Here is a 25,328-nt window from a genome sequence, read left to right as displayed (position 1 = left end):
AGCGACAGTAATGCCTTCTGCTTTTATAAACAGATCCACATAATACTTTTCCTGCTCGTACCTTTGATGTTTTCTGTTCACAGAACAATCTAGAGGAAAATGGCTGCCTTTTTGCTCTACTAATCCAGGAGATAAACTACTGTATGTTTAACAGAATTTGTTAAGGCATTCACTGTGCATACAGTGTCACACTGGGATTTGGTATTGGCTGAGGTGCTCAGATATCTGATGTTACAGGGTTTTTTAACTTGTACTCTGAATCATCTCTTGAGTGACCGGCTTAAGTATTTAACTCTTTAAGAGTAATCTTAACAATACTGGTAATCATGACAATATCTTCAAACTTGTATCACATGTGATTTGAAGTTAGATCAACTAGGATGTAATGAAGATCCTGAATTACTTTAGATCTTTCATATATAGATTCCTGATGCTTTGGGATATAAATGCACCATACAGCGTTCCCTAGGGAATTTCCATACTTGTTTGCAAAGAAGAGTTCCGAGAATTCTCTGAAGCAATCTTGTACTGCATTGTTTCCTATTAGCAATAGATTGGAGAGCTTCCTCCAGTTTTAGTCTAAGGGAACATTATAGGTCAGTGATAGGTTGTCACCAAAGTTTAAGGGAGGGAAGGAATTTGGAAGAAAATTTTAGAAGGCTTATTTTTTATATACGAAAAGTTCAGTGTGACATGGATACAGATTAATTAGTGTAAGTGTTGGCTTCCTGCATTACTTAAAAATTCCTATTTTAAAATTTAAAGAAAAAAATAATAAGGTAGTATATGCTGCTTTTTATAATGAAAGATAATATAGGAGGGTTTTTTTAGATGAGCAAATAACTTCTTTGACTCTCTCTAAAAGTAGCAACCAATTATACATTGCCTGAGAGAGATGATGATACCAGTAAGGTAAGGTGTGGGGGTTTTCATTTGGGTTTGCATTTTTTTGTGTTTTAAGTCACTGTGAGGAAATAGAGGAAAATATGAAATCTTTGTGGAACAAATCCTTCAAAGACCTTAAATTCTACCAGTGATAGAAACAGGGATCTTTTTTTTGCAAAATCATGTCCTTGCTCAATGAAAATTCAGTAGAAACTCCAGAATCTTTCAATTTTAATATCGTGTTGATAACAAGAGGAATTAAATGTAGTATGTTCTTTAAAGTCTGTGGAAAAAATTATAACCTTCCACAGTAGTGCACTTAAAGCTGGGGAACAGTAGATGTACAAAATAGCTTGTTATTTTAGATGGCTTAGTGAAGCAAGCTAATGACAATTCCATGAAGGAAGTAAAAGGTCATATTACAGTTGAGGTTTGACTGTCTGCATTTTGGATGCCAGTGCGTAACTGAATTTACAGGTGGGACTCGTGTATTTAATTTATGCTTGCAACCTGTTGTGCACTTCAAATATGAATGGTTGCCCCCTTATTTTAAATTCTGCTTTCTTATCAATCTAAAATACCTGACAGTATTCTGATATGAGTGTACTCTTTTCCCTAGTTCAGCATCTATCTTTGTGAAACCTACTTGGCGTGAATGCAGTACTCAAAGTGGATGGAATCTCCTTGAATAAAGCAAAAGATGGAGGTGCCAACAGTCTGCAGTCAAGATAATGGTACTCATAACTTTTGCATCTCTTTTTCAAAGAGAAAGAAAACGGACAAAAAGTTTTATTCCTTGGTTTCTGTAACTCTTCTTCCATTGAGTCGAGAGAGATGAACACGTCTAGAAGTATTACTACTTAATAATTGGAATGATTCTTGGTGTTTAATGGTGGTATGCAGTTAATTTACAGTGTCAGAAGAGAATACCTGGCATTTGTTTCTGTCTTACAAAGTCAGGGGTCTCTGCAGCTGTGTCAACAATTACTAATAACTGCAAGAGATTTTTTTGCTTAAGGAAATGATTCTCTGTTGTTTGAAGGTTTGTGCTTCTGTATGGAACATCCTGGTCTATTTGAGCCCAGTTTAATGTAGGGATAGCATTCTAGGAGATAGTACAAGTCATCTCAAAAAGAGGCAACCAGTAATGAGGAAAAGATCTTAAAAAGTGTCTCCACCAAAGGTAGTGTTCTATTAGGCACTAGGAAGTTCCTGTAGAAGAGAATCCTTTTAAGTTAACTGTGTTTTGGGAGATATTTCCCTGTGGGGCTCACAATCAGGGTTCACTGAGTTTATAATTTTTGTAAATGCTTAGATGTCTGCTTTCCAGAAACAGACGATTCTTTTGATAATGAGGTACATTTCCAGGCTTTCCCAGTTTGGATACTCAATAATTCTGCCTGATGATTGAGGCAAAAGTCCTGTCTGCAGAAACTTAGCAGGCAAGTGCCTGTATAAATTCATGCATAAGGAAAATACCTCAGTGAAACTAAAGTTGAAGATTGATCTCACTAAGTGTTGGTAACATCAAGGTCTAGAGCTGATACAGAAAACAACTGTCAATGGCTATAAACATTGTGCTCAGAAGTAAGTAAAGAAGGGCTTCCACGTTTAGGTTAGCTGTGGTGACTGGATGATAGCAGCTGATGATAGTAGCTGCAGCAGCGAGTACTCAGCTGTTCTGGGTCCGCTGGATGAGCTTTAGTTTTAAGAAATTATTGTTTTGACTTTGGCTGATGTAACTTGAGAAACTCCTAGTGTCTTGGTTTTATTTCAACATTTTTCTTGTATTACAATATTACTCATTGAAACATACCAAGTTTAATGTTGTAAACAAATAAATACAAAGGAAAGTCTCCAGTTACAACTGTATTGTATGATTCCTTTGGCACTAAAGAGCAAAGAGACAGCTTGTGCTGACCAAAATACACAAGAGTTGAGAACTTACTTTCCTTTGACATTCAGTGGGAGTCAGGCATCCAGCTCTTATGGTCTCCTTAAGAACCCTTACAGCTTAATAAATCTAACTCCCAGCATTTGGTATGTATTGTATTAGTGCTGCTATAAACATTGTTTTTCTTGGGAAGAGTGTCACATACCAGAAATGATCTGTTGTCATTTCTGAGGTAAAATTAAATTCCATGCACTTACAAAAATCCAGTTTGTATCTAGGCCTGACTTTGTGTAACATCTTATCTATTTGTCACCTCTTAGATTCTGCCTCCTTGAGATTTTAGAAAGACACTGGATTTTTCGGTTTTCCACTGTATTAGAATACTGTTCCTAACAGATCAAGTGCTGCTTGTAATAGTTAGAACGGTTCTTCCCCCTTCCTGGGACGTATTGTGGCTATCTGTGACAACAGTATGGCAGGAATTTGCGTTTTCATTAGTGATATTCTCCAAAACATCTGCACTTCTCAAGAGTGGAGAAAAACAGATGGTCCCTGGCTCAAACAGTGGGTCATCCAAAAGAAAAGCCTATAAAATGAACGAGGCCATTTTTTATGTTTACTTCTTCTCAGTAGGAGGTACGAGCTTGAACCCAGATTGATATGTGTGAGATTCCCTGTGTGTTTTTCTCACAGGTCAGTTGAAAATTGCTAGTATTGACCTAACCCTGCTGGTTAATAACATAATAAAATAAAGCTTTTATGCAACAGAGTTGATTGCAGGAAACAAGCAAAGCAGGCAGGAAATGGGTGTGTTTCTTGGAAGTATAAACTGAGGAAAGGTGCTTTTCAAAGGCCTGGGTCACTGTTTGGCTTTGGTTGGTCTTCTATTTGAAATGAAATGTTTTGCGCTTTTCTGTCTCTTGGGCTCAGGTATATCTCATGTTCTGACTCTAGTGCTACAAGAACTGAGTTTGCTCTGTAAAAGAGATGTCAATGGCGGCATGTTATATGACCTCCTCAGATCCCGCTGGCTACAAGCACTTTTAAAGGTAAAGTAATATTTAGCTGTGAAGGCAAAGGTTTCCTAAAGAACAATCTCTAGGGGATAGCTACTTTATTCGGCCATATCAGCACAATAAATGCTTATTTACGCTAAATGCTCATAGTCCTAACATCAGCAGTCAAGGTGAACAAAACCACGTTCACTTTAAAGAAAAAAAAACAGTATTCTCTTTCATAATGTCCTAGACATTAAAGCTTTTCTACTTTACACGTCCATATTAAGGCCAGGGAGATGGAGACGTAGGCTGAACACAGCACTGCTCAGCTGTCTGTTCTATTCTTAAATCTCTCCATGGCTATGCATCCCACTTTTTGGCATGGATGCTTGTGAAATTATATTTTTTTGTTTTGCCCACACTGATCTGATGTGTAGTTGAAGATTTTATGTTGTTATAGAACAGAGTTTTGGCTGGTGTTTCTCTCTTGAGCAGAATTGTATCTCTGAGACAAATTCTGTACAAATTCTGCACAAATTCTGCTCTTTATTTAACAAGGATTTTTAAAATGTTTACATTTTGAAGAAGAAAAACTTGCAGTGGATAAGAATGTCCATAAGGTCATTTTAAATACAGCAATTTATTTTGTTTTAAGTTAAATTGACTTTGTTAATCAGGCCTGCAACTAGGGGAAGGAAGCAAGCTACAAGTCAGAGAATTGACACTATCAGGCTGTTGTCCTGTGTAATCAGCTTTTCTTATTGGAAAATTCAAAACTACAGCATAACTGGCTAGGTGGATGATAATATGGAAAGACGATGAATTACAGATTCAATTCCAGATGCATTAGGCATTAAGGATTGAGATTGCCAACTTTTTGGCTCTAGTTGGACTGAGAAATTCCTAGAAATACAATATTGTCCTTTGTGTGTTGTGTATGTATCTATATAATCATGTGAACAGATCGTATCATCATTGCATTGTCTTGTCTATCATGGTATGCAATAGATTTATGAATGCCTCCAACACTACCTCGGAAAAAGACCAGTTCCTGTCATGCTGCAGGCACGTGCATTGACTCGTGAGGTAAGGCTGTGTATACGTAGTGTATTGCTTTACTTACTCCTACCAAATTAGTCAACTTAGCTGCAGACAACAGTGTTCTGGTACTGGTTTTGTGTCTCAGGTCTGAATACACAATGTAAACTTGAAAGATTCTCTCCTCACGCATTTGTCAAACTACTTGATAACTCTTACTGTGTTGGGAGGGGGGGATGAGAAATGCATGCAGCTGTGATCACTAGACTGCATGAGCCCTGGCCAGTGTAATGAACACCTAAATTATTTGTTTTAACTGCTGGCCATATATTTTTCTTCCCATGTAACTGTGTGGTTCAGTGTTATGGCTACAATCAAGCAGTCTGACATGAGGATTTTGAAAAGCTTTTTGGATTTTTCTAGTTGTAATAGCTGATTGATTCTTAAATTTCTGAATTAGAGGGAGAGTTAATGACTAAGTGGAAAACTGACACTAGTGGTGAAATTGGTTGAGGCACAGGAGAAAAAACTAATTTAGAGCACATGGCACTGTGCCTGAACTAAATTAAGCCTGGCTGAGTGTTGTGCAGCTGTGGTCATATTGTCCAATTCTAGAGCAAACCGTATGGATACATTCCTAGTCATATAACGTGGGGGGCTTAACACTCTTACCATACCATATTCCTCTAAGTTCAATTTAGAGCTTTCTAAATTAATTGCCCACCAGAACCAGTCTCTGTGCTTTCTCTCTTACATTTATCAGGTGGTAGAGTTACTGCGTGAAGCCCCTCAGTCTGGAGAGATCAAAGAGCTAAGACGACTCCTGCGAGCTCCACACTTAAAGGCAAGTCCTGCTTAAGGAAAGAAGAAGTTTGCTCATAGAGCTGTCTGTAGTGGGAAAGGAAATAGATGGCCAGCTGTTCACAAGAATTGGCAAAGGAGCCAGAAGAGTCATCGTTTCCTAGTCATGAACTAACCTAGTTGTGAAATCAGATGTGGACTGTGTAACTGAAGTACCTGCAATGGGCTGCATTTTAAGGGCTCGGTTTGAGAGAGATGTTTCTTACAAAGTTAAATTCTGAGCAGTTGATGCAGACATATAAAACCAAATTTTCCTTGCAATTGCAAAACCTGCATTCTTTACCCTGAAGTTCCAGATAGAAATGTTTCATCTTTTGTAAGTTTTTCCAGAAGAAGCAGAGAGAGGAACTGTTCTTAAAACTTTATTTCACAGTTTGAATTTCCACGTGGAAAGAAGAAAATGTCAATGTGTGAAAGGGATCTATGTTCACATAGGACCTTACTCGCCGAATTCTGTTTTCTGACCAGTCACTGTTTAAAGCTGTTCTATTGTATGATCTTTGCTTATGGGTTGGTTGGTTTGCTTGTTTTTGTTTGTAACAGGCCTTGCTATCTGCTCATGATACCGTGGCCCAGAAAGATTTTGAACCAACCCTTCCACCACTGCCAGACAACATACCTGAAAATGAGGAAGCTATGAGGATTGTCTGCTTAGTGAAAAACAACCAGCCTCTGGTGAGGGAGCTTTCTGATGTCTGTCAAATGATTTTAACTTACACAAGTATTGATAATGCATATTGGTTTCTTTCCAGGAATGTCACAGAGATTGTGTGCGTTCTTGTCCAGTTTTCACAGGATCACAAGAATTGTTGAGGTTGGAAGGGACCTTAGGAGACCATCTAGCCCTGCTCAGTGCGGGTACAACTAGAGCAGGTTGTTCAGTGCCTTGTCCGCTCAAGGTTTGAATGTTTGGCAGATGTTTTCATCTCATATAATGAAAATGCAAATAGGATTGAGAGCTATTCCTTTGGCCAAAATAGTAAGGAAGGGAGGAGAGGCTCTGAAAGGTTCTTTAGAAATCATTGTATAGCTTAACTAATCTGTTTTAGGAAAAGACAGCTGTAATATTTGATATAGAAAAGATTCCTTACAGTCAGTCAATGAGGTTATTTTAGTATGATGAAAGTTGAAGACATTGAAGGACTTGGTACTAATCATGTTACGTTATCCCTAGATCAGTGTGGTGTTAAAAAGGCTGTATCTTTCAATGCCTTTTTGTCATTGCGTAGATCAGACTTGTGATGTGAAAGGAAATTTACAGCGGTTCTTCAGTGATCAGTGTGTTTTTTCTTTGTTTTTATTTGCCAGGGTGCCACCATTAAACGCCATGAGATAACAGGTGACATAACAGTTGCCCGTGTGATCCATGGTGGGCTAGCAGACAGAAGTGGTATGTGTAATTTGAAACAAAGTAATACAAAAATTTGAGCTTGAAATAAGATATTTGAAGTAAGATAATAGCTTAGCTTCTACGATTAGTCTTCCATTATAGAGCAAGAAGATGTGTACATTGGGCAGCACTGTAAATAGTGATACATTGCAGTGACTTTGATTCTGGTTTCATTAATTTTCATATGCATGTGCTATGTTTGAGACTGAGTTGAGGTACAAATCCAGTTTTTATTACTTACTCTCGGCACCAATACCTGGATAACTCTGTCATGAGATTGATCAGGAATATCCCAAACTGCAATGTAGTATGAATACCAGCAGCTCATTCCCTAATGGAGAAATGGAAAACATCAGTAGTCTGTGATTCTATAAGATAATGGGCTTTAAGGAATACTTCTTGGCACTAGTCTACTAAACACTTTGGTAGCATTAGTTGCTAAGCAATCTTCCAAGGAGTTTCCTTGGAAATGTTACTACTTTGTCATCTTAGAATTGAATGTGTTCCATGTTCCTTGGGAAATGTAACATAACTAAAATGTAAAACATCAGAAGTAAAATTGAACTGTAATCATTATAAAATAGTTCCTTTTAGTATTTTCTGGCCTTTGTATAGAGAAGAAAACCCAAACTATAGAGAATAGCTGATTAAGTTCCTAGTTTGATTAATGTTTTAATTGAGCTGAAAGAAAATGTAAGAGTAAACAATATTGTGAAGAGTTTGTAAAGGACAGAGAGGAGTCGCAAGGCCTCCCACTGCACCTGGAATTTTTAAGGGTCTGATTCCAAGTATCATGGTCTATCAATATAACGGGTTTAGTTAGAACAGGTTCAGAAATTACTTTGGGAAATGGAGCTATATTAAAATGTTTCTGCTACTTTTAAGGCAAATCATCAATAGGTTGTAAACATGTATGGGGGAGGTGGGAGGAAATAAGAATACGGAAGCATGCAAGCTTCTTGTGACCCACAGAAGTCTGCAGTCCTATCCAGGGGCAATATAGCCTAAATCCAAAATGTCTTCCTGCATACCTGGTGTATGGAAACTTTTAATGTTGACTTCCAAACCTGTGGCATATCTGTGTGTCCCTGCCTCGCCTACTCAAGGTAATCCATGGTGTGATAAAACTTCTGCTGCTGCTTTCATCCTTGTTTTCACTGTAGGGTTGCTGTACGCTGGAGACAAACTGGTGGAAGTAAATGGAGTTCCTGTTGAGGGACTTGAGCCTGAGCAAGTTATTAATATTCTGGTATTGAATCTTTTCTCCTTTGTACCTTAAGAGTAACTGTATGCTGTTTCTTTGCACACACACACTCTCTTAGAGGAGAAAGTCTGACATTTTTAACAGAAAATTCAGATTGTTTCCTTACTGTGCATGAAGTTCACAACTGCTCATGAAATCAGAAGGTATGAAACCAGAATTAAATCTAACCCCTGTTCTGGATAGAAATTAACTTAATTGTGGCTATTCCACCTGCAGCTTCTGGGAAAAATATTAATTTATTCAGACTTTACTGATTCATATTTTTTCTGGAAGTTCCACTCGGTTAATATTCCACAAGAAAGTAGTGGAAAGGTGCTGTTCTAATAAGAGTCCATGTTACAAAATGCACTAAAGCAGAGTGAATGAACTTGTAAGCTACATACCTCACCTTGCAAAAAAGGGCAGCGGTAGTCACTGTTGTCAAAATTCTCATGAAGAAATCTGTTGAGCTGTCCCTGTAACTTACTCATCATTTCACCCACAATCTTTCAGGGTTCTTCACTGCAAAGTGTTAGTGCCAGTCAGTAAGGTATTGCTGTATGTAATCAGTATCAAGTCTTTCTATGTGTTACTTCCCTGGTTGTACTATTTCTAGCTATAAGAAATACAAACTCTATTGGAATGCTTAATTCTTAAATATTTGTATTTTTTTCCTCCCCCCTTTACATCACTTGTCTAACCAGACCCTGCCGCTAATTTAGATTTGATTTCAGTAGAAAAATTTGGTATCAATTAATGTTGAAATTGTATCTCTTTATAATGAAACATAGATGTCATTGAATTAAAAATATTTAGCAAGACTTTGAAGTTTCATTCTTGAGTTTCCTTTTGAAAAAAACAACAGTATTGTCATATTGACTCTGCCTAAATTCTATTTGTAACATAGACATTATATGTCATCATTATGTGCTAAGTTTGTGCTGCCAATGTTTGGTTATTTGTGTTGAATACCAGCCATATTTTAATCCTTTTTTAATCATTTAGGCCCTGTCTCAGGGGACAATTATGTTCAAATTAATTCCAGTTTCCAATCGGCCTGTCAGCAACCAAACAACAGTAAGAGACATTCTTTCTTCCGGATTGTTACTGCAAACAGTTACCCCAATAATGTCCAATGGTGTGATGCAAAGAAATGGTGTTGCTTAGAAGTTTATTGCAATCCTTAAAGCGTTACTTGCCTTTATGGCTACCTCTCAGCTGACGTCAGTAAGCTGTTGCTGAAGCAGTAAAGATAGTAAGCTGAAATATAGCTGTGTTAAAGGTAAAGAAGACATTTTCAGATTGATCTATGGGTTGGAGATCAATTCTTTTCACAATGTATGAGACAATTTTTTTTTCCTCCCTTAATGTACAGATAGGGTTTGGGGCTTGATCTTGTTTTTAAAACTTGACTTCATCATGAATTGACTTAAGTAGCAGCAATATCTGGCCCTGTGATTATAAAGCTCATGTTGTATCGGTTCTAAACATGGCTTCCACTTACTCTTGTGTATTTTCTTCACCAGCTCTATGTGCGAGCAATGGCAGATTACTGGCCCTTGCAAGATCCTGCCATACCATGCGCTGACGCAGGCTTGCCTTTTAAGAAGGGTGAAATACTCCAGATTGTGGACCAGAATGATGCTCTCTGGTGGCAGGCCAGGAAAGTTTCAGATCTCAGTGCCTGTGCTGGACTTATACCCTCAAATCATCTTCTTAAAAGGTAAAGAAGTCTTAATTTTTCTGATTTCCAGTTCAAAAATTAGCCAGTTATTCAGACTTTGCTATTTAAAATTTTCGGAAGTTTTATAGCAGTATGGTTCAGAGTGACATCTGACAAACACCTTTCCTCTTTGTTCTCTGACTTCTTGCTCTCCTTCTCTTAAGAGTACCTATGTGAGAAAAAGCTTTTGAAAGCACCTGGATCTAATCTTAAATTGACGTCTCAGTAGTTCACAGCAGTTGCTTAGTCTCTGTGCTAGTGCTAAGACATCTAGTGGAGTGTAGGAGCTGAAAGATGGGTGGAAATTAAGGGCCCTGACTGTTTAGGACCATCGTCTATGATTTAAAAAAAAAAAAGGGGGGGGGGGCGGGGGGAAGAGTAGGATACTAAATGTATAGTATAAGGGCATAGCTGTATCAGGAAACAGTATTTATTTAAAGATGTCCTGTGAGGCATGAATGACCTCTTCAGCTTTGGTCAAAACTGAGTAGATCAGATTAAGAGAGAGGGAAAAAAAACCCAAACCAAAAAAACATGCTCAAGGAAGAACAAGAACCCCTTGCCTATTATTTTCTGCATAAATAGCCCGTTATTTTTGCACTACATGCTTTCAGAACCTGAGGAGTTAAACTGCTGTAGCGCACTTTTCAGTTTGATCCTCTAGCCACATGTCCTGTCTGTTACCCTCAGGAAGACATAAGGCCACACATTTGTAGATGATAAGCTTCAATTTGTACTATATGTAAACCTAACTGTGGTCTGTATAATGAAAGTTGAAATCAAACTAGGTTGTGATTGAGGCTGCAAGCAAGAGGCTCTGTGTAGTAACGGAGGCAGTAGTACTACTACCCATAGCAGTAGCACACTCTCCTACTTCTAGGAGTCTGTACCACAGTATGGCTTATCTTCCTGTCCTTATATATAAACTCAAAATACTCTAAATACTTCTGGGCTGCTGATTTGGAAATTGCCTTTAAATAGTTCTGATAGCATGTTGGCTTTCTTTCAGGACTTTGCAGTGGGCTAAAACATGGGTAATGTTTTCCTTCTTGGTGTCTTCTGTCAGCTCAGTACTGATTGATCCTATGTGTAAGCAGTGAATCTGACTGGAACATAATGTGCTTGTGGACTGTTTTGTTTCTTTAACTGTGATAAATTTATTTCTATGTAGGAAGCAGCGAGAATTCTGGTGGTCTCAGCCCTTCCAGCCCCATCTCTGTCTCAAATCATCAATGTGTGAGTGAAAAGTTATTTGAATGGTAGAGTAGGAAAGAAAGGTCTTGTCTCTGTTTCCAGGGATACCGAAATAGAAGCTCATACAATTCAGTTTAATTCAAAGACATTGTTTCTGGAGCCGTATTGTAACCTCAGAAGTGTGTTAACTATCCCCAGGAAAATAAATACTTAATGGCAGTTGTACCTGGAGTACTGGTGGTGGAGGTTGTTGTCTCCAGTGTACTCGGGATCTGACTGTGAGAGAAGCTGTGAATTCAACTCCTTCTGAAGTCTGTAAGATCTAGGAGCTCTCTAGGAGAGCCAATTCTCTCTAGGAGAATTGGGTGTGAGTAAGTCTGAGGTGACAATTGTACTAGCCTGGCTTTCCGGGGACGCAGATAACAGTTCTGCACTGGAAGATGCCATGCGATATGTTTAGAATGTTTCTTTGACATCAAAACTATCGAGAGAAAGATAGAACTTTTTTCCTTGAGGTGTAAGATAAGCTGTGCTGCCCATGAGTTTATTCGTGGTGATAATCCAGAAACATTATTCTCTGCCAGCTATAACTTTCTGTAAACATGCAATTATTCCCAGACAAAGAATGTTCTTCCTCTTTTCTCTCTCCCCATTTTCTTCTATGGTTCTTTATACTAGTATAAAATTAATTTTTCTCTTGTGATAACTCCCAGATTGAGTGTGTTTCATTGCCTAGGATTCTTCTCACACTGATTGCTTTGTTCGTTAGAGCTGGAGCTCTCTTTCATCGTAATTTTATTGCATTTTAACTGCTTCAATGGATATGCTGTGGGCAGTAAGCACTGTGGAAGAAGGTAGGAGATCGTATCTGGACAACATCGCGTTCCTGTACCTGGAATCAATATAGCACATGGTTTTACAGGCTTTTTAAAAAGTTGTGAGAAATGAGGCAGTTTGGTAAACACATGCAAAAGAAACCCAAGTTCTTGGCATTTTGTGTGCTTAGCATAATTGAAATCAAGTCTGTTTTTATTTGAAATAGCAGAAGCTTACATTGCCTTAAAGTGGAAACTTAAGCTATGCATTATCTGATGGGGAACTGACAGTTTGGATGGGTTGCTTTGAGGAAGGAAAGACTACTTTTTCCTTTCTCTTTTCCTCTCCCTCTTTCTCTCCCATCTTCAGCAGCTGACCTGAGCAGCTCCGAGAGAGTATTTCTTAAAGGATACATATGGGCAGAATATGGTTGACAGATGCCCTGACAATTGCCCTGTAACCGGAAAATAGCACCTACTGGGCCTATCTGGAGGGGCACGCAAGAACAGAACACACAAGCAGTGCAGTATTGTGACCCCACGAGATCGCATTTCAGGGACGTGAATTAATGTGGTCTGGGGATGGAGAGGGAGCTGAATCAATCTTTTCTTTTCCTTTTCTTCCTTGTAAAAATAATAATAAAATCAACCAAACAAAACGCTTTCCTTGAGCGAAGCATATTGGAAAGAAACACACTTACAAAAGCTACAGGAGAGAAGGGAGTGAGTGGTAAATTATATTCTGGCATGGTAATAATAAATAGATATCGACAGGATAAACAGAGCAACAGCCATGTTAAACCTTTTATTATTTCAAAAGGAGAATCCGTTAGACGTGTTTGCCTCTGCCACAACCCTTTCAGAGCACTAGTTTAAGAAGAGCTTTTTGCTCACTAAAGACAGGGAACATCATTAAGTTGGAGTTAACAGTGTTAAAATCTTTAAAGATGTCTAAAGCTGATCTGAGCTTCAAATATTTTCTTTCTGATGTCTGAGTTCAGTCTTGTAAGATCTGTAAGGTTTTTTTCCTCTCCAGTGTTTTTCTGATTCAGATAATTTTTTCTTCCTTGTGTTGATCTGTAGAGGAAGACATGCAGATTGATGAGAAGTGTGTGGAAACAGGTAACTGAATTCACTTGGATTACCCTATTTGCTTCAAGGTAGTAGCTAGTTAAAGCCTGGTTTTGTTTCCCAGATAAAAACACTCATTCTCCTAATGAACTTAATGGTAGAAAATTCTATTTTTCATACCGTAGAAACCTCATCCTCTATTAGTGTATTAAAATGAGCTGTTTGCAGTTCTGTTGTACAGTGCTTACAGTGAAGTGTTGTGCTGAAAAGAGGAACCACCCCAAAAATATCTGCCTGAATGAGATCCAACCTCTTTGATTCAGGTTTTGGACTGTGGCTGTAATGTTACCATAGGTTTTGCCTATTGTAGATTTAATGCCGCAGATGATTGTAGTCTTGGAGAACCCACACGATTCATTGTCAGGAAACTGATCTCAGGAGAATACGTTCTTAGGCACTGAGCACGAATAGGTTTTACATGTAAATAGTACATGTGAAGACTGTTAGCTTGACTTGCTCCCTAAAGCAGCACAGCTCATTCTTCCTTCTCCCGAGGTAATTCAGAAAGCTCTCATGGAGGGATGTGATCCTGTAGGACTGGATGGAGAGAGACCAGACAGTTAATTCAAGCACGGCGAGCTGTATTTCGCCACCTCAGTGTAGAGGGAAGTGGGGAAAGTATGTGTGAGACAGACTGATAGGAGCTGGAAAATTGATTTCTGATCCTGACATTCTAGAGAAGGAAAAGAATTACATTTTTAATTTATTTTAATATCTTTGCTATCTGGATTACTAAACAAGATGAAGAAACATTTGAGTCTGGTAAGTTCCTCTGACCTAACTCCAAATTCCTTGCTATTGTTCCGCTGCGAGAAGGGTGTCCAGAGACGAGCAAGTGTCTTAAAAACAAGCAGGTGACAGAAACCAGAATGCCGTTTTAGCTTTAGAAGCCATTCTGGCTTGAAAAGCCATGATGTAAAATCCTGTTGCCTTAAGTCTTCCTCTTGGTCTCCGATTACCTTAGCAGTAAGGTTTTTGCCCTGTTATCCCACAAGTGTGAGCGTTTCTTCTTATGCATCAGTACCAGATCTGTTTATCAAATCCTAATCAGTTATACCCATGCAAGCTGTGACAGCAGGGGCTGTGCTGATGTCGGTGGATAATTGGATTACCTTAGGGTAAGAGAGGCCTGCATTCCCAGGGCCTGTAGGAGCTGATGTGGTAAAGAGGAGAGCTGTTGTGGATTCCTGATTGTGTGCATGGCTGGCATACAAGAAACAAAAATGCTTTTATAAAATGAATGATTTATGTCTAAGACATACAATCAATCAGTGCTTTTTTTAAACCAAACTATTTTGGGGGGTTTTGTTTTAGGGAACAGCTACCTGTTTACAGCATATTCAGAGTTCTGCAAAATTTACATCTTCTAAAATAAATAATTTTTCCACTAAAATAAATCTACTACTGCTAAACTTCTTCTTTGAGATATTTGGTAATCTTGTGGAGAAAATGGCATTCCGCCTTACTCTTGCTCTTCTCCACAAGATTCCTACTTGCCAGTCGGATCTTCTCCTCTTACCACAGGTGGTTTGTTCTCTTCCACCTCTCAAGTAATGCCCAAAGCTTTTAAGACAGAACCAGCAGGTCTACAGGGCAGTCTTTTGTTTTCAGGCTAGGATGTTTCTGATAACTGCACTTGGGGAGTACTCTTCCAAATCCTGTTCACTTCTCGGTGCTGAGTCAGCGCTCTGCTGTATCCAGACAGTCAGAGGAATAAAGGTGCAAATATTTGCTGTCCTACATTTCACTTTAAATTAACCAGTAGTTGAACATCCATGTGATGTATTTTGCAAGTACAATACTGACACAGATGCTGTAGCTGGGTCTCTCATTCTTTGGGAACTGAGAATTCATGCTCAAACAGGTGTATTTTAGATTTAAAGCCTGCAGTACCTGTTTCCTAAATTTCCTAAATGCATTGGAGAATGCTGGTTGGATTTTTTTTTTCAAATCTTAGTATAGACTGTCTTCACAAAACTAATTGTTTTATGTCTGTCTCTATCTGAACGTGCAGAGGAGCTTAAAGAAGGTAACGCTAATTTTTTTCTCCCTGTCTGCTGTAAGCAGTAATCTGTTAGAATCTGTCTATTGCATTACCAGGAACTACCACTCCTCTTACAATACCCGGTAGCTGAATTGCTTGTTCCCTGTAGGATTCCATACTGCACTGCGTACCATAGAACAGAGGGTAGATAAAGCAGAAATGCTCAAAAAGATTTGAATGACAGCTCAAAAGACTTGAAGATAGAAATGATACAGGCATCTGTCAGCTGAACCGTACTCTGAACTTTGCCCTGAACGAGCAGTTTTGTGCCAAGTAGTTTTTTTCTGCAGTCATAAACAGGGAGTTGTTAGTACATATAGAAATGTAGGCATAAAACTGTATTTTAAAGGTACAAGTAGTGAAGAGTGTATAGATGTGAAAGAAGAGTAACTAAGATGCATCTAATTTTGTTTTGATACTTGCATGCTTATGAGAACTGTCAATCAAAGAATCTAGTGCTAAAAGACGATACATTTCACGCTTTGCAAATGAAAATAATGTTCTTGCCTTGGAACAATTACTACCTTTAAAGATATGCCTATGTCTTCTGTATCTCATTCTTGCTTTAACAAGGCCTAAATAAAGGGAATACACAGCTTGGATAACTACATGCTTGATCAGGGGAAAATCAGGAGTCCTTTTTGAAGAGAAATCTAAACACTGCTGACACCATTTTTTTCCTTAGTTATTTGTTTTCAAATCACCTTTATAAAATAGCATTGATCTATTGGGAAATGGGTATTTTTGAGCCTTACAGGAGAGATTTCATTTAAAAAAATACATGTAGAGATTTAGAGGGCTCACCTGAATGGCTAAGCCTTCACAAGGAACAACATGAGAATGGGGACAAAAAGAATTGGAGGAAACAAATTAGTCTGGGATGTTGGAGCACAGATATCACTGATCCAAAGATGATTAGAAAGAAATAATAAAATCAGGTCTTCATTCTGCCTGAAAGATCTGAGCAGATGCATGTTGCATTTTCCAAGCATGCTATGGGCAGAAACTGAGTTAGAATTTTTTTTTATTTCTGATTTTGAGCTACTGACTTGTTGGTTATTGTAATGTTATAACTAAAGAATTCTTGTAAGCTAGGTTTCACCTGAAAAGCTCAACTTATGTGGAGGTTTTTTCACTATAAGTATTTCAAAACATTGACTGGCATCTAGTTGTCTTAGGAATGAAACAAATAAAATGTTGAGTTTCAAATCTAATTTAGAAAATACCAAGACTTTCTAAGTTTAATCTTTCTCTTACAGAAATATTGGCCCTTTGACTTGGTCACTGGTCATGTGAAATGTTTGGATATTTCATATTATGGAGTATTGTGCTTTTTTTATTAGGTTAGGCGTGGTACTTCCATATGTTTACTGAAACACTGTTTTTTCATTTGGGATCAGCAATAATTGTTAGCCATCTAGCTCTGAAGGTTTTGCTGTTCATTTTTTATTTCATGAGTATTTGTTCTTCATATTCCAGAAGAGGAAGAATTTGGTGAATTTGGTCAACGAGTCTTTATTGGTACGCAATGACTAAAGATAAGTAAGATGTTTGGGGCTTGATCTAGATTAAGTGCTTGTCTGAAGTTAAAATGCTTTGTTCTTTATTTCACCTAAAGACTTACTGAATTGAATTCTACTTGCTGTTTTCCAAACTTCAAGAAGTCACTTTCCTCTACTAATACTTGTTCTCTCCATTTAAATCTCTCTTCCTGTTAGGTTTCTACCGAGACCTGGCCACCACTATTTTAACTTGACTGGCTGTTAAGATTTCCCTTACTTCACGATTAATTTTGCTAGAATGTAATGTTGTTCTGTTGTCTGTCATCTGTTGAGAATAATCATGAGGGCTTTCATTAGAAAAGTAGACCTAAAAGTGAGGTTTTCAAAGTTGGATGATAAGGTGGAGCAACAAACCTATCCCTGTTACTAAACCATAGCGACCTTTAAAATATTTGCATTCATTCTGGAGGCTGGAGCAAATGTTCCAGACTCTGCTTTAGGAGAGTGAACCAGCTACACTATCAAAAAACGGTTGACCTGTTCCCTAGTGATGCTTTATGTGGCCAGAAACTTCTCCTTCGGCTTGTTTTGGGGATCTTTTGGGGGTCTTTAATTCTGGGCTAATTTTCAGGTGACTTTCAGTGAGATTTGACCTCTTCTTTAGTTGTCATTTAATGCTCAGAGGTTCTACCAAGCTGACATGCCAAGTGTGACAATGAAATTCACTAACTTTCACCCTGCAAAAAGCTCAAAAAAACAGTACGTTGTGTGGCTTGGAAAGAGACGCTCTAGACTAAAGCACTAGTTGCCAGCATCTTGGGTGTATTTTCCAGTACTGATGTCTTTGCCCCTGACAGCTGGTTTCCGTAGAAGTATGCGCCTGTGTCGCAGGAAATCCCGGACCAACCAGCAGTCCTGTTATGCTCGGTGCCCCAGCAGCTGTTACAGCACTCTTGCAGCTCCATACGAAGAGGTGGTTAGGTACCAGCGGCACCCAGCAGACCGGAACAGACTAATTATACTAGTGGGTAAGAGGTTAATTACTTTCTCATGCAAATTTCACAACCTGTAACAGAGGGGAGGAAACAGTCGGTCATGGGCTGATCCACTAAGGTTTCCCGCTGCAGACTGTGCAGGTGGTAGCTCTCAGAGCAATGTTTCAAGAATGATTGTCTGTAATTTGACCCCATTGTTCGTTTCAAAGTTTAATGTATGTATCATCTTCTTTGCTTGAGATAATGAATGTTTAAAAAAATAATAATAATGAAGTCCTCAGAAGAAGCCATACAATTATGAATGCAGGTTGATAGTGGATTTTATTAGGGAAATGGTTCGGTTTTATATTCAGTTGGGACTGGTACAGAAAGTGATGAGAAAACATTTGTAACTTACTAGCAAACATCTTTACACGGGCGCATTTCTACAGCCAGTGTTAAATGCACAGATATGGCAACAGTAAGAAGAATGCTTGAAATTAAACTCCAGACTAGAAAAATCTCAATCATGGGCAGTAGGGAAAGCTAAAAAGATGCCTTTAATAATGCTTGCTATAGGAAATACTGTATTAAGTGGGCTGCAGCTCTCAAGTAGTCTTTAATGATACTGACTGAAAGGAAGCTGCTGTTCTGCAGTGTTCCATGATCCTGATAAAGCAAACTGGGTAAAGGCAAATCCATTGTCCTTTCGAAGTCTGGATGTATTTGATAATAATTTTTTCTTTTAAATGGAATTGCTGGGTTGCCTCCTGGGTATGACTATATTTCTGGGAGGTGATTTGTACCCTGAACCAATCAAGATGCTTCGGTCACTTCTGGTACATTTTTTGGGAACTTATTTACATTTCATTTGTGTGTGTGCAATGTGTTAGAATATGGGGGGGGGGGTTCACGCGAAAAGTGCCTCCGTCAGTAATATTAGTTGCTTTGCCAACTTTTCAGGTCCTGCAGGAGTTGGTGTGAATGAGCTAAGGAGAAGGCTTATTGCAAGTAACCCACGAGAGTTTCAAAGTGCCGTACCTCGTATGTAATGTTCTTCCTCTTTCCCCCACTACCCCCTTCAAACGTGATTCGGAAATGTCAAGTACCTCCCTCTTGCCTTTGTGTATTCATACACTCATTGCTCTATGGCTGTTTTTTCAGCTCTGCTGCAAGCCAGAGGCATTTGCTTTTATAAGGGTTCGTTTAAAATACTGTCTTTCTCTTTATTTTGGCAAATCAGCCAAAGGTATTTTCAAGTTACAGCTCCTGAAACCCTTAAAGCTTTATGTAGCAGTAGATTGTCTGCATGGTTTTGTTTAATCTTGATGTTTGCTTTTCCTAAATTTAAAAATGTTTCTTTGGGATATTGTAAGTTCATAGTGTTTAAGTGATCAGATATGAGAATGACGACAACGGAAGTTGGTGCTTAATAGGCTTTGCAGCTTTCCTTATTAGCCTTCTAGTCTCAGATGAGACTTACACAGCTTAATTTCTGATGGTAATAATTGAAATAGTTTCTACCTGTGCTTATTTGGTTCTTGTGATTTGGATAACCAAACAGGAAACGTATGAATCTGAAGCTGGTTGAAAATTCAGGAATTCTTTTGTGCTTAAGATCCCAGATATGGGCAAGGTGCAAGTGTGGGAAAGCTTGTAGGATGCTTCCGAATGAGCTTTAATAAATTTTACCTCAGAGGAGCAAAAACAGTTGTGCAACCAGTTCCAAAGCAGTTCCTCATTGGTTTGAGTCACAGATATTTGGATTAAGCCACTCTCCTCCTATTCCAAGAAATACAGATGTGCTTTGCCAATTTTGAAGGACTTGCCACTGAGCAACCAGGACAGTAGATGTTGTGGTTTAACCTCAGTCGGCAACTGAGCACCACAGTTGGTGCTTGCTCACTCCTCCCCCCCGCCCCGGTGGGATGGGGGAGAGAATTGGAAAAGCACAAGTGAGAAAAACTCTTGGGTTGAGATAAAAACAGTTTAATAATTGAAATAAAATAATAATAACAATAATAATAATGTAATAATAATAATAATAATAATAATAATAATAATAATAATAATAATAATAATACACAAAGCAAGTGATGCACAGTACAATTGCTCACCACCCGCCGACCGATGCCCAGCCAGTCCCCGAGCAGCGGCCCCCCCGGCCAGCTTTCCCCAGTTTATGTACTGAGCATGACGTCACATGGTATGGAATGTCCCTTTGGCCAGTTTGGCTGTGCCCCCTCCCAGCTTCTTGTGCACCTTCAGCCTTCTCAGTCGGTAGAGCAGGGGAAACTGGAAAGTCCTTGACTAGTGTAAGCACTGCTTAGCAACAACTAAAACATCGGTGTGTTATCAACATTGTTCTCATCCTAAATCCAAAACACAGCACTGTACCAGCTACTAGGAAGGAAATTAACTCTATCCCTGCCGAAACCAGGACAGTAGACAAGGCTTTTGCTCTAGATTAACAAATGGAAACAACTCATTTTATTACTTATGAAAGTACTGATTTATAGTCCTTCATGAAAGTTGTCTCATTTTCATTTATAAAATTACAAGAATTTACTTGCAGTTGGGTTTTTTTGTGTGTGTATATATCTCCTTTCAGACACCACTCGTGTTCAGAAGAGTTATGAAATGAATGGTCGTGAATATCACTACGTATCAAAGGAAACTTTTGAAAACATGGTGTATAGCCACAGGTAACTAGGAGAGACAAATTACATTTTTGTTACTTAAAATGTAACATGATCCAAGAAAAGCCAGTTTTGTAGTTAGGTCCCAAGTCTGGGCTCCTCCACTCATACTTACTACGAATGTTTGGTGTAAATTTTGGTCAAACTGCTTGAGCCCATTGCTTCAAAAACTGTGTTTGTGCAGTTGCAAATAAGCTCCTCTACAATTAATCTCAGAATCCTTCTAAAGGGAAGTGGGATCTCCAGGCCTGAGCTCACTTGATGTGCTGTAAGTTATGAGTTTAGCCCTTCTGGAAATTGGACTGCTTTCTAAAACTGAGCAGTGAGTCAGACCTGTTCCTGATCTACATCTCCATTGCAAAACCTCTGCAGTGATGACATCTCCAGCACCTGAACTGTAAGGGCCGAACTTTCATAAGTGTCTGCTCCTTTCTATGCATCAGTAATCCCTCTGCTAAGACAGACCAGCTCAGCACCAGAAGCTACACTCCTTGAGCTGTGCCAAGTGCTTTGAGATCTTCTGATTTATGAAGTTATTAGTACTATCTAAATGACAAGCATTTTCTCATTAGAATCACAACCTCTAAACGCATAATTTGTAACAAGATGAGTAAAAAATGCATGCTTTGGAGATGTCAAACTGTAACGGTTCTGATTTTGTGCCCAGTGTAGCGGGGAAGAGCAAAGGTGGAGGTTGTTCACCAGTGTTCCCCGTCTTTTATGATCGTTCAGTCTTGATCACTGGATTACATGTGAAGACTTCACCCTTAAATGGAACCTTTTGAGACTCAAGTGCTCTTTCATTTTCCTTCTTCCTCACCGCTGTTGCAGAATGCTGGAATATGGGGAATACAAAGGGTACCTGTATGGTACCAGTATTGACGCAGTGCGAACAGTCCTCGATAAAGGCAAGATCTGTGTAATAGATTTGGAACCACAGGTGAGTTGTAAAGGGGCAGGGACTCTACAGTTCGTATCTCCTGGGAGCAAAAATAATTCTCTGTACATTCTTGAGCTGTTGGAACAGTGTTAGTTGCTTTGTCTTGTTTTTCACTTTAGCTCATGGTGCTAATAGATTATTCTTTGCATGGGTCTTGGAGGTGGGGGGAATACTACAGTGGCAAGTATGTACAGATCAGTATAGTTCACTTGTTTCCAAGTCAGCAGCTGCATTATCAGGTGGAATGGTACAGAAATGAGTTTTCATACTTGCTTAAAGCAAGGATTCTTTTTGCATGCGGAGACCGCTGCATGGGATTTCCTCCTCCTCCTCCAAGCCCTGTTAGTTGAGAGTTCTGTCCTTCCGTTAGCAATCTCTGAACACCCTTTGGTAAAAGCAGCAACTATTAAAGTAATCAAGCAAAAGCAGGGAATTATATCATGCATTTATTTCTCTTCAGAAGTAACTTAACAGCTGGGAGTAAGCTGCTGGCACACATGACCAAACAGCTCTACAAGAACCTCCAGCCAGTGCCTGCTGTGTAGACCGCCGCTCGTCTAGGGACCACAGTTTGCAAATGTTTACTATATGAGAAAGGGCAGCTGGCACAGCTTCCACATATGCCCTAGCAGATATTGGCAAGAGGTGCTTCAAATATTAGGGTGATTGCCAGATGTTTCTATGCTGGGCATTGCAAAAAAACTTATAATGCAATCTTTGCATTCTTCTGTATTTTTGTTTCTTAATTGCTTTTATTTTCTCTAACACTTTCAGAACTACTTACCATGCTAATCTTTTCACTTAGACACTATTCACTTATTTTTTTCCCTTCTATCTTTGCATTGAATTTGCTGATGAAGATAAGGCTAATAAAGGCTTGAGTTTGTAAATATCTAAGAGACTTAAAGCTGTGTCCAGCAAAATCTTACTAAACTTCTCTGAATTACTTGCGTATTTAGTACTTCGGAGCTGTTTAGGCTACTAGGTTTCAGCATCTCTTCTAACTGAATGTAAAGAGAGACACCATAACTCAGTAACTTTTAGAGACTTCCCTCTAATTATGCAGAGCCAGCGTAGTCAGAGACTTAGGTTAGCAGTGGTTTGTGCTGTTTGAAGTAGAAGTTACATGACCTGTGGGGTACTACTCAAAATCCAAACGGCTATAAGGGGCAGATTAGGCCACACTTTAGTCTTCGTTTCACTTCTAAAAATGTCTTTGGGTTTCTTCTGCTACGCTTCTCCTAAACAAGAGGGAGAAGAGGGGGGGGGAAATGGAATTTTGCTACTTGAACAGATGTGCCACTATCAGTTTTTTAGGGTGTGACTTTAAAGGACAAGTTTTGGGAAGGGTATTAAGTAATAGCACATAGCTGTTCTTCAGTAACTGCCGTGGGGTAGGAGCATTACTGCCAAGCTGCATACTTGTATTTTAAATCTGGTGGCTTGGCCAACTTTACATGCTGTGCTTTTTGCTTTTTTTGTTTTCTTTTTTCTAGTTCCCTCCACTGCTTTGCAGTAGTTTAAAAATCCTTATTAGCATCAGGGAATGCTACACAGCACAAAGATTTCCAAAAGCAGGATACTTTCTTCCAGTATGGGGCAATAAAGTTGTGCTTTTTCCAAAGGTAGCTCCCCAGCAGTTAAAAAAACAGATTTCAGATTCATCTTTAGTGTTGTTGATTGTAGAGATCTCTTAATGACAATGTCCAGTCACTCACTGGAGTTGAAAGCATCTCCTAATCAGGTTACCAAGCAGAATTAAGTGACTGATATGCTACAGTTGCTTGACAATGGTCTGGTCCAGGGATTATTAGTGAGGTCATTTTAAAGTAGGTGTTCCTGAAAAAGATTACTGCTAGGTCTGGAGATAAGAGCACGTTGTAAACAGTTGGCTTTTTATGGGAGTAAAACTGGGATGAGTACACTTGAAATACTTTAACTTCTTTTTACTCTTAATTTGCAGGGCATACAAGTAGCCCGGACTCATGAATTAAAGCCCTACATTATATTCATCAAGCCATCCAGCATAAGCTGCATGAGGCAGACTCGTAAAAATGCCAGGGTCATTACGGATTATTATGTGAACATGAAATTCAAGGTGAGATTTGGGAATTGAAGAGACTCAGCTTAATATTCTGGGATTCTGTGTTTAGAACATACTGCGTTCTACTATGTTACTAGGTTAACTCTTTAAAAGATTTTTGTGTCTTTAGGATCAAATCTAAGTTATTCTTGTCTTTTTCTGTTTGGTTTGTTGGGATTTTTTCCCCCCTCCAGATTTGCTTTGAAGCAGAAGTGTTGTAATTTGCACCTAGGGGATGGAGGCATTTTGCTTCAAAATGCCTTTAAAGGAGAGGCTATTTTGTATATCTTTGTTTTTATTAACTGCCTTGTGACAAGATTTAAGTCAACACATACATTTACTGTTTGCACTGAAATATCAGGGATGTGCTTCATTCGGTAATTTAATCAAGTATTTTTTCATGTAGTTATAAGAATGTGTTGTTATTTCATGTATGCTTAATGACAGTATCAATATCAATTCTATACTAAGTTCTATAGATAAAACACAAATCCTGCTTGTAGGAAACGCATATCTTGTATTTACAGTGTGTCTAGTGCATTGTCACAATTGTTTCCATGCAAATCATCGTAAAGTTTAGCATCTTAAAATTTTGGAGACCTCAGTCCATAATTGTATATGGAAAGGAATCGTGATTGCTATGGCAGAAAGAAACAGGAACACTGGGGAAATAAACTGAAATGTGGAACGAGAACACAAGTGCTAGTGGATTTGCCTTCGAGTCCCTAACATCCTCTGCCAGCACTTGTCAGTAGAATAACCTTTTTGGGGCAAATGGAGCATACTGAGAGACAAGGTATCTCCTTGGGAAGAATATGGCAGTCGGCTCTGTTTCAGAGACTTGGGACTGACTGTAGCACGTGTACTTTACTACAGCAAACTGTAAATGACATAAAGCACACTGGCACTATATTCACCTCTTGTTTACGTGGCCCAAGGTGTTCTGCAGATGCCATGCAGGTATGTTTGTTTACCACATTAAAGCTTTATAGACTTACTCTGTGTCTCGCAGGAAGAAGATTTACAGGAGATGGAAGATTCGGCTAAGAAAATGGAAGCTCAGTTTGGTCAGTTCTTTGATCAAGTGATTGTGAATGACAATTTACAAGAAGCATCTGCGCAGCTGCTGTCTGCGGTCCATCATGCACAGGACGAGCCCCAGTGGGTCCCTGCAGTATGGATATGCTCAGACACTCAGCCCTAATTCTGAGCAGCAGGCAGCTTCAGAAAGATTACAGCTTATGTTTTACTTCAAGAATAATCCTCATGTCAGGATTGCAAGAATTTATCTTTGTATGTGAGGGATTGGGAAGAGGATTAGGAAAGAAGCTGCTACAGGAGATGTAATCATACTATGTTCTGTGTAGGTCTTCAGCTTTTTATGTTACAGTTGTATCCACTTTTGTACAAAAAAGGAAATATTGTGAGCTCTCAATTACAAGAATAAAGCAAAATCTATTTTGTTGCATGAATCTGCATAATTTGCTTGTACATAGCTATGGAAAATTCCTTTCTTTTTATTATGGTCATTCTGGTACTGTGATACCTGTACATTCGGGAAGCCTTACTGACAAATGACACTCAGTCAATGTTCAGTCCAGAGCATGCTCTTTTAGCATGATGTCTTTGAGCAAAGAGTGTTACTTATGAAGGTATTGGTTTGCTGCTTATCCTTTTTACCTTTGAAGATGGGACAGAGTGGCATTGTCACAATAAAAATGACTCTAGAAACCAGTTATCTTCACAATACGTGTAGCATGTCTCCCCGCAGTGCCCGGGAGACCATGTCTCTGTTCCATCAACTCAAGTGGGTAAAAACTGCCAGAACATGGATTTGCCAAAGAGGGGAAATAAGGTCTGAAGCCCCTTTTCCCATTGGTTTGCTCTACAGTAGCATGTTCTCCTCATCAAATG

The 25,328-nt window shown here is 38.9% G+C and overlaps 1 protein-coding gene across 1 annotated transcript; it reads left to right on the top strand.

Moving 5' to 3' along the window:
• Window positions 1–1,558: 1,558 nt before the first annotated feature.
• MPP4 (MAGUK p55 scaffold protein 4) lies at window positions 1,559–24,878 on the top strand. Its single transcript, XM_076340738.1, is given in 21 exon segments — window positions 1,559–1,619; window positions 3,710–3,828; window positions 4,786–4,863; window positions 5,579–5,659; window positions 6,220–6,351; window positions 6,985–7,066; window positions 8,230–8,315; window positions 9,315–9,386; window positions 9,836–10,032; window positions 11,204–11,268; window positions 12,063–12,080; window positions 13,125–13,163; window positions 13,914–13,934; window positions 15,187–15,201; window positions 16,696–16,737; window positions 17,576–17,746; window positions 18,656–18,736; window positions 20,304–20,397; window positions 21,223–21,331; window positions 23,295–23,429; window positions 24,427–24,878. Coding segments are annotated over 21 exon segments (1,890 nt in total). The 3' UTR covers window positions 24,619–24,878.
• Window positions 24,879–25,328: the final 450 nt, after the last annotated feature.

The sequence above is a fragment of the Aptenodytes patagonicus genome, chromosome 6 (assembly GCF_965638725.1).
Source record: "Aptenodytes patagonicus chromosome 6, bAptPat1.pri.cur, whole genome shotgun sequence".
Classification (NCBI taxonomy): domain Eukaryota; kingdom Metazoa; phylum Chordata; class Aves; order Sphenisciformes; family Spheniscidae; genus Aptenodytes; species Aptenodytes patagonicus.
This window is presented reverse-complemented; position numbering and strand designations above follow the sequence as displayed.